The following is a 9,706-nucleotide window of genomic DNA, read 5'->3' as shown; positions in this document are numbered from 1 at the left end:
CTCTCCGGCGATCACCAAGGGGTAGGGCTCCACCGTGTGGCCCCGGCCCTGGAAGGTCGCACAGCCATTGGTGTCATCCAGCAGGACTTTGTGGTTGGGCTGGCCTTGCTTCAGTGTCCCGTATACAAACACGTGGGCCATGCTGGCCAGAGATGCTGCAAAGGAGAAAGGAAGCAGGACTGGTAAGTATTACACGTGTCAGAGAAACGAGAGAGAGCTCTTGGTCTCGGTCGCGGTTGGAAACCTCGCCTGTGAGGGCCAGACGGTAAACATTTCGGGTTCGTGCTCCAGCAGCAGCTCTCAAGCCCACACAACCCAGAGTCTGCTACTTGACCATCCCACGGTGGGCTCTGAGGTTCCAGAAAACATCAGCACCCTTTACAGTCACTTTCCGGAGAAAAGGCACTTATTTTGAGAACATACTTGTTGGATGGAGACAACCTGTCTTGGGAGCAAGCCCAAAGAACTGCTGTTTTTCTGAACAGTTCTCAATCTTTTTAAAAGGACTTTAAAAATTACACAATAAATACTTGTTATAGAAAAAACACATAATGAGAAGTAAATATAAAGATATAACGTGTGCGTCTCTGTGCGTGAATAGAATATACACCTGTAATGGGCTACGAGAGATAATTCAGGTTTTAGTACTAAATTTACATTCTAGTCCTGGCAGTATGACCCAGCAAACCTTTAACAACTGTACTTTTTTCAAGGTCCTAGAGGGTAATGATGCTTCCCTGTGACTTACTGTGACTCACCACAGTGACTTTGGCTCCAGTGTGAAGGTAAATATTTACTGCCTACCTGGGTCTGGGCCACAGATTGTTACGTAATCAAAAAAAAAAAAGTGGTTTTTGTAAAAGTGACTCAAATGGAAATCAAAGTTGAGCAGGGGTGGGCGGCTCTTCAAAGCCTGGCATTTCACTGCCCTACTTGCCCAGTGCTGTGTAATGATGGCAGGTTTCCTCAAGACAGGCTTTGGAAATGAGACACCCTGGGCAGGAAAACAAAAGATGTGTCCACTTGCCAGCGGCAGCCCACAACCAACCAGAAACACCTGGAGGGTGACACCCCCTGGACACCAATCACACTGCCAGTGACCCTTGAAGAAGTGACACTTAATTTATCGGTCTTCCACTTTCTTCTCAGCAAACAAAGGCTAGTCTATGGGTTTTAGCCACCTCACTTCTTCATGGCGTCTGGGGAGGATGGTGGTCTCAACAGACCAATACATCTGCCTACCTGTGCCCACCCCATTCCCTCTGCCGCCCTGGTCTCTGTCACCGGCCCGTGAAATGTCAAGAGTTCCATGGGTTTCAGGCAAACTGTACTTGGAAAGGCTTGGCCCTGTATACAAACCGTGGCGCATACATTGGGACACCTTGAGCAGGACGGGCACATGACAGGAGCTCTAGGTCTGGTTACTCTGACAAGGGTGGAAGGATAGGTTAGAGTTCTGGGACTTAAAGGGGAGGCATGCTTCACGTATGAAAGTCAAGATGTGAATCAAGGAGAGCCTGGAACTGGAGGTGCAGAGAGAGAGGAGGAAGGACCCAGGCGCTTTGGAGCTGTAGGTGGTAGGACAGCTGCTGGAGGAACAGGGAGGAGCGGTGCGCCTGGGAGGATGGGAGGCCTGAAAGGACAGACGTACAGGTCGTCAGGAAAGAACCTTGGGCCTGTTCACAGGAGAGCGACAGGGACAGCGTGGGCTGTTTACAGAGGTGCGCTGGGGAATGATCCAGAGAAATGAGTGCCAAGAAGATGGTGGATTTGCAGCAGCCCTGGAGCCAGATACTTGGAAAGCGCCGTCCCCAACATGTCTCCCACACTTGCATCCTGTCTTCTAGAATGATTTGTCAACAACGCCTGCAAGTTGTACCCAGGATCCAAAGTTTCTCACCCTCACCCAAGGACTGTCCGTCTCCCCAACGCCCACTGGGCCTTCTCGGTTCCCTCTGGTCTAGTCCTGGTCAATCTCGGCTACAAACTCGACGACTTTCCCTGTTGGTGTCAGCTTTCGCCCCTCATCTCCCTCCAGCCACCCCTGGAACGAACCCCACTGATGCCTGCCCACGCTGGGGCCTTTGCAGTCACTACGGCCTCCCCCACTTGGCTCGTGCGCCTTCTCAGAAGCCTCCCTGAGCTGCCGACCTGAAGCAGCACCCACCAGCCCCTCAGTCCCATCACATCACCCTGATTTACTCTCTTTATGGCACATGTTCTCCAGATCACTGCTCGTCTTGTTTGCCACAGAATGTGAAGAGGTGGAAGGGAACGTGGAAACCATCTACGGAGCTGCATCTGAGGTTGGTGAGGACTAAGGCTGCACAGCTGGGCAAAACCAGTCAAAACTAGAGACCCGCCATCCTCATCACTGGTGGCCTATCGTTTCCCCCTTTGGTTGTTTTTTAAAAGTAACGTGTCCATCATGTAAGTCAAATAGCTTTACACGAAAAACGAAATTCCCTACCCTTTTCCACTTCCTTTTAAGGCAGTCTTTTAACCGTGGCATTTGGTACTTATCTCCATATTGTTGGTTACTTATACTTCTACTTGTTGATGTTTTAAATTATGTCTTGCCTTTGTACCCCCGAAGCAGGTGAGCATAGTGGTTTAAAACACAGACTTTACAATCAACTTGACTGGGTTGAAATCCTGGCTCTACTAGTTTTAACTGTGAGACTTTAGACAAACAATTTTACCTCTCTGCCTTGGTTTCCTCAGCTGTAAAAGGAAGTAATGACAGCAACCTGCTCCGGAGGATCGTTGTGATGGCTGCATGAGTTAATGCACACGGACAGTCCTGCCCATTTGGTAAGCCTGCATTCCATGTTTGTGGGGTTGTTATTGCTGTGGAAGCTCTCCATACCCATAGCCCCAATACATGTGCACCCACTCTGCCCCACATTCCTCCAATAGGCTCAAATTCTGGTCAAATCCATATTCAGCATCAGAACTGTATAAACACTGTTCTCAGATAAGGCACAAAGTGTACTATGATTAATTTCCTTTCTTGGACAACTTTTGTTTTTCTTGGAAAAGCTGCTTCAGCTTTTTTTCCCTGCCCTTTGCTCAAGTTTCTCTGACAGTAATGTAGCCTCACATTCTCTCCAAGCACTGTAAGAATCCTTTCAGCCCTGACCACCCACTGGTTCCATTTCTCCCTGGAGCCTTCATTCTGCTTCAGCCTGTGTCTATGGTACTACTGCTGTTTGGGGTGTCCCTCTATGCCATCCAGGGCTTCCCTGAGCTCTAGACGTCCCTGGGTCCCATGGCACCGTCTTGGTTGACTCCCTCATTTTACTGAGGCTGTTTCCCACCCTCAATTACCAGTGTGGCTGCGTAAAGAATTCTAATTTCCTTCACAACTTTAAAGGCATTTCTTCTTTGTCTCCTAATTTCTCAAGTTCTTGCAGAGAAGTCCATTGCCACCGGCATCCAGTCTTTCGTACATGACTTGCGCTTCTCTCTCTGGAGGCTCTTAAGGTCTTTCCTTTCTCCCTTGAATCCTGAGATTCTATAATGATGTGTCTTCACGTGGAGGGGTTTTTTGTTTTTGTTTTTGTTTTTCATTCGTTGTGCTGCAAATTTTCATCTGAAAATTCATTATCTTGGATAGTGGAGAATTCTCTTTGTTCTCCCTCTGGATCTCCAGTACTCAGATGTTGCATATCCTGGGTTAATCTTCATTTTCCTCTTTATCTACTTTTATCTTCCGGTTCTTGAGCCGAAACTTGAGCAAAGGGCAGGGAAAAAAAGCTGAAGCAGCTTTTCCAAGAAAGTCTACTTTGCATATCCTGGGTTAATCTTCATTTTCCTCTTTATAGTCTACTGTTATCTTCCGGTTCTTCTCAATATTAAAATATTTTTGTCATCATATTTATTTCCAGGATCATCATCTTGTTTTCCATTTTCTTAGCATCCTATTCTTTCACAACATAGTACCATCTCTCATCTTTGCGAAGATTTTATCATGAGTTTTTTTAAGTTTTCATCTTTCCTTGCATTGCCTCTGTTCCTCCCAAATTCCTCTTTTCTCTTTGTTTCGGTGTGTTTCTTTACAAGTTTTTCTTCAAAGGTCTCATAATCCTTGCCTGGCCTTCCTGAAATGTGAGATACTATATAGGAAACTGAAGCTCCATGTGAGGGAGTCTGGTGGTTGGCAGGACTTGTGTAGGGGCTCTAGGGACAGGTTTTGAGGGGCCCGAGATAACAGAATCTGTATACATATATGGACATTCCCTTAATCCCCATTTTCAGGATGCTCCCTTACCCCCACCGTCAGCTGGGCCTAGTGTTCCCAATACTAAGCCTCTTGCTAAGCCCCTCTGGGCAGTAACCCACCCGTCCTCTGCTGGGCAGAGGGGAGAAGGGGTCTCTGCTCCCAGTACAGAATTTCATCCTCTCCTCTCTGCTCCTACTGTTTTTCGCACCTATGGCCCACGAGTCTGGAGCTTCTCTGATATTCTGGGCACAAGTTGGCTAGCTTCTCGCTGGCTTCTGACCATATAGGGACAAAGGTTTCTGGTTTCTCCAGGCCGCTAAGTCAGTTGCCACTCATTTGCGTTTTCTATCTTCCAGAATTTTATTGCCCTTTCCCATCTTTTGTCTTTCTAGGACATTGGAGTGGCATTTAGCAGGGAAAGAAGTGGTGGGTCAGGAGCTTCTTGCCTCTTTAGAGGAATGGCAAGAAGAGTTTATGAGGGTACAGTTGACTTGAGTGTGGTTTAGGTCACCAGGAGAAAGCTGGTTAAGGTAGCAACAGCACATACTGGAGAGGGCTGGAGTGGGCTGAATGGGTCAGGCAGAGGGTGGGGGACATAGAGGAGTATGCTTGCAGAAGGAGACTCCCTTCTGCCAGGCAGGAGCGGAAAGGGGAAACCAGGCAGCAATTCCAGGAGAAGAAAAGCCCAGTGGTGAGAACAGGGTACACAAGGAATGAGACATCCCCCTGCCGTCTGTGAAGGTTAAAGAGAGACAGACTCATCAACCAGTGGCTTCAAACAAATGTGTGGGCGAGAGTTCACCAAGACCATGGTACAGGGGACCTGTCTTAGAAGGGACAGAAGGTATGTTCATGTTGGACTGCCTGGCCTTTCCCTAAAATAGGGTGATGTCATCAGTTTGGGATGGGGGGAATGCCACCAGGGGTGAAGACTTGCAAAATGGAAAGAGGTTTAAAACAGGCCTACTGGGAAAAGCCTGGGCTTTGGCGTAAGAGCTGTAAGGTGACAGTATAGAGCAGGTTCTCAGCAAAGGATGCTTGCTTTTACTACTCGAGGGATTCAGTTGCAAAGCCAGAGAAGAAATATTTTGTCTAAGCACGATAGTGGGCTTAGAGAAAGAGGTAGGAGGACAAGAAATTGTGATCAGAGAGGCTTGTGGAGGATGGCATTTCTGAAGTGGGCTGATTAATTCCCAGCCATGACCAGGTTCAAGGGCAGTGGTGCTTAGCAGCAGCTTTGGGTCCCCTGGGGGCTCTGTCACAGCACCACTGAGTGTTACCTGAGTGCCCCTGGCTATGCTAAGTGCTATGTGTCACCTCAGCTCACCGAATCCTTGACACTCTGTAAGAGAGGTGGTGCTAGTTTCCTTATCTGTTAAATGGGGATAAATCAGGTGGCTTAGGTGAGGGTACCAGGCACAGAGCTCCCGTGGGACAGCACCAAGAACTGGACCTAGGTGTGTTGAACTCCGAAAGCCTCTGTGGCTCTGCTATAAAGTCCGACCCCAAGACCAAGTGGAGGTGACCCTATCAAGTACAGCCTAGAATTCAGATTCTGTAGTGGCAGCAATGGTTTGTAAAGGACCCTACCTCCCTATACTCTTTTTTTTCCCTATTTCATGTCACATTCCCTTCTCGCCTGAATGAATTTTATTTGATAAACCAATTCCTTCTCTATATTCTTTTATTTTTGGATTAAAATTTCGTGATGAAATACACAAAACATGAAATTTACCATCTTAAACATTTTCCATTAAAAAAATTTTTTCAATTACAGTCGACATAAAATATTATTAGTTTCAGGAATATAACATAGTGATTAGACATTTATATACCTTATATAGCGATCACCCCAATAAGTCTAGTACCCATCTGACACCATCCATAGTTACTACAATATTATTGACTATATTCCCTTTGGTGTACTTTACATCTCCATGACTGTTTTTATAACTGACAATTGGCATATCTTGATCCCTTCCCTTTAGCATTTCTTGTAATACTGGTTTGGTGGTGATGAACTCTAGCGTTTTCTTGTCTGTGAAACTCTCTCTCTCCTACAATTTTAAATGATATCTTCGCTGGGTAATTTTGGTTGTAGGTCTTTGCTTTCCATTAATTTGGATGTTTTGTGCCAATCCCTTCTGGCCTGCATCGTTTCCTTTGAAAAATCAGCTGACAGTCTTATGGAAGCTCCCTTGTAGGTAACTGCTTTTCTCTTGCGATTTTTAACATTTTTTTGCTTTCAACCTTTGGCATTTTAATTATGATGTATGGTGTGGGCCTCTTTGGGTTCACCTGTTTGGGACTCTGCATTTCCGGGACAATGTCTATTTCCTTCTCCAGGTAAGGGAAGTTTTCAGTCCCTTACTTCCTCTTTCTCCTTCTTGTACCCCTACGATATTGTCCCAGAGATCTCATAAAGTATCCTCATTTAAAATTTTTTTTTTTTTTTTTGTTGCTGTTCTGATTGGATGTTTTCTGCTACCTTGTCTTCCAGATCACTGATTTGATCCTCTGCTTCATCTAATCTCTTGATGATTCCCTCTAATGTGTTCATTTTAGTTATTGTACTCTTCAATTCTGACTGGTTCTTTTTTTATGGTTTCCATCTCTTTGTAGAGGTTTTCACTAAGTTAATCTATTCTTCCCCTGAGTTCACTGAGCATTCTTATAACCATTGTTTCGAACTCTGTATCTGGTAGACTGCTTGCCTCCATTTCGTTTAGTTCTTTAGCTGGAGTTTTCTCTCATTCTTTCATTTGTGACATGTTTCTTTCTCATTTTGGCTGCCTCTCTGTGTTTGCTTCTATGTATTAGGTAGATCTGCTACATCTCCTAGTCTTGGTAGAGTGGCCTTATGCAGTAGGTACTCTGTGAGGCCCACTGATGGTGTCTCCCTGTTCACCTGAGCCAGGTGCTCCAGGAGTTTCCCTTGTGTGGGTTGTGTGTGCTTTTCTGTTGTAGCTGAGCTTTGATTTTTGTTGGTATATCGGTGGATAGGACTGACTCAGGCTAACTGGCCATGAAGGCTGGTTGTGACTACAGCAGAAAAGCTGTTGTGCAGGGGCTGACCCTATGGAGCAACAGTTGCTTTAGTGGAGCTCTGGGGTCAGCCAGGTCTGCTCTTCAGGTATGCTGTTTATGGAGCTGGTTGGTTGGTGCTCTGCTGTGGTCTGAAGCTGGCCTCTAGGTGTGTTGGTTCTGGAGCCTCTTGGGAGGGGCTCTGGTGTAGGCCAAGGTTAGCAACCATTTCTCCCTGGCTTGGAGCCACAAAATGAACTGCAGTTGGTTGCCACTTGTACTGGACTTGTGGTCCTTTGGTGGGCACCAAAAGGGGTGCTGAGGCCAGCCACCACTTGTGCCAGGTTTGTTGCTGCTTAGTTGAAGCTAAGCCAACACTGGCTGCAGCTTATGACAGGCTTGGGGCTACCTGATGTGAGTTACAATGCAAGTTGAGACTGGTCATGACTTGTGCCAGGCTTAGGACCATTTAGTAAGAGGTACAAGGCACACTGAAGCCAGCCGCTACTTGTTTGGGGTTTGTGGACCTTTGCAAGAGTTTAGCAAAGTCCACAGTGTAAGCCAAGGCAGGCCACTTGTGTGGAGAAGTCACTGGAAGTGGCTCAGCCTGGGTGGGGTCTCAAAGGAATCACCAGGGCATGGCGAATGGTTAGGTGGTTTAAAGGAGAGTTCAGATTTGGTGCCTACCTGCACCCACCAGTGCTTCTATCCCTGGAGACTGCTGCTCTGACCTCTGCTCCTCCAGCCCTCACCTTGAAGGTAGTTAATTCAGTTCCTCCCCATTATGTCCTTGACACTTTTTCAGCTGCTGCCTCTGTGCTGCGGCCCAGAGTGAATGAGTTTGTGAGCAAGCGAGGCCCTGCACAGGCCCCTAAGGAAAACAGCTGGGATTCCAGCAGTCCTCCGTCTCACTCAGACACAATCCTCACAGAATTTTACAGCCAGATATTATGGGACTCCTCTTTTCTGGCACTGGGCCCCAGTTGGGGAGCCAGGTGTGGGGCTGGGACCTCTTCCTCAGGGGAAACCTCCACAGCCAAGATTGCCCTCCTGATTCTTAATTGTGGGTGTGGGACTTGCTCATTCCATGTCTCCACCTTCCTACCAGTCTCGTCCTGACTTTCTTTATACCCTTGGTTATAGGACTTCTATTCAGCTAATCTTCAGATGGTACTCAATGATGGTGGTTCTATAATTTAGTAGTAACTCTGATGTAGTCATGGGAGGAGGCAAGCACAGGATTCACCTGCTTTGTGACTTTGACTAGAAGTCTCTATCTTAACCATTTTTAAGTATATACTTATGTAGAATTTCAGAAATTCAGACAACTTTTTTTCAGTAATGTTAAGTTTATTCACATTGTTATGTAACCATCACACCATCCATCTCCAGAACTCTTTTCATTCTGCAAAACTGAAACTCTGTACCCATTAAATAGTAACTCCCCATTTCCTCCTCCCCGGGCAACCCATAATACTGTTTCTATGAGTTTGACTACTTCAGTACCTCACATAAGTGAAATTATACAGATTTGTCTTTTTGTGGCTAGCTTATTTCATTTAGCATAATATCCTTGAGGTTCATCCATGTTGTAGCATGTGACAGTTTCTTTCCTAAATTATTTAAGGCTAAGTAATATTCCATTTTATGTATATACTATATTTTGTTCATCTATCCATCAATGGACATTTGGGTTGCTTCCATCTATTACACATAATGCTACCATGAACATGAATGTAGAAATAATCTTCAGTTCCCTGCTTTCAATTATTTTTTGGGGTATACCCAGAAATGGGGTTGCTAGATCATATATTTAATGTTTCTATACTGTTTTCCATAGTGGCTGCACATTCTTACCTTACATTCTTACCTACAGTGCACAAGGGTTAGAATTTCTCCACATCCTTGACAGCATATATTTCTTCTTTTGCTTTGAAAATGGCTATCCTAACTGGTGTGAGGGGATAATATATCATTGTGGTTTTAATTTGCATTTCTATAATGATTAATGATGGTGAGCATGTGCTTACTGGCCATTTGTATATCTTCTTTGGAGAAATGTCTATTCAAGTTCTTTGCTCCCTTTTTAATTAGATTGTTTTTTCATTGATGAGCTTTAGGTGTTCTCTATATCTTCTGGATATTAACCTCTTATCAGGTATATGATTTAAAATATTTCTTCCCATGCTGTAGGTTGCCTTTTTACTCTGATTGTATTCTTTGATGCATGGAGGTTTATAATTTTGATGTCATTAGATTTTCTTTCTTTTGTTGCTAATGGTTTGGTGTCATACTAAGAAATCAGTGCCAAATCTAATGCCATGAAGCTTTTGCCCAGTGTTTTCTCTTAAGCTTTATAGCCTTAGCTGTTAATGTTTAGGTCTTTGTTCTGTTTTGAGTTGATTTTTGTACTTGGTGTAAAGTAAGGGTTCAACTTCATTCTTTTGCATATGGACA

The 9,706-nt window shown here is 45.2% G+C and overlaps 1 protein-coding gene and 1 long non-coding RNA gene across 2 annotated transcripts in view; one reads left to right on the top strand and one right to left on the bottom strand.

The window, feature by feature from the left end:
- The window catches only part of GGACT (gamma-glutamylamine cyclotransferase), a 44,542-nt gene that overhangs the window by 2,335 nt on the left and 32,501 nt on the right, over positions 1-9,706 (bottom strand). Inside the window, exon 3 of the mRNA XM_006909386.3 lies at positions 1-155. Coding sequence (XP_006909448.1) covers positions 1-141 — 141 coding nt within the window. The 5' untranslated portion in view covers positions 142-155. The remainder of the gene's footprint in view (positions 156-9,706) is intronic.
- The window catches only part of LOC112477771, a 22,665-nt gene continuing 13,127 nt past the window's right edge, over positions 169-9,706 (top strand). Inside the window, exons 1-2 of the long non-coding RNA XR_003045573.1 lie at positions 169-2,306; positions 2,725-2,814. This is a non-coding gene — a long non-coding RNA (uncharacterized LOC112477771). The remainder of the gene's footprint in view (positions 2,307-2,724; positions 2,815-9,706) is intronic.

This window comes from Pteropus alecto, unplaced genomic scaffold, assembly GCF_000325575.1.
Source record: "Pteropus alecto unplaced genomic scaffold, ASM32557v1 scaffold13, whole genome shotgun sequence".
Lineage (NCBI taxonomy): Eukaryota > Metazoa > Chordata > Mammalia > Chiroptera > Pteropodidae > Pteropus > Pteropus alecto.
Note: the sequence above shows the minus strand (reverse complement) of the source record. Positions and strands in the feature narration are given on the sequence as shown.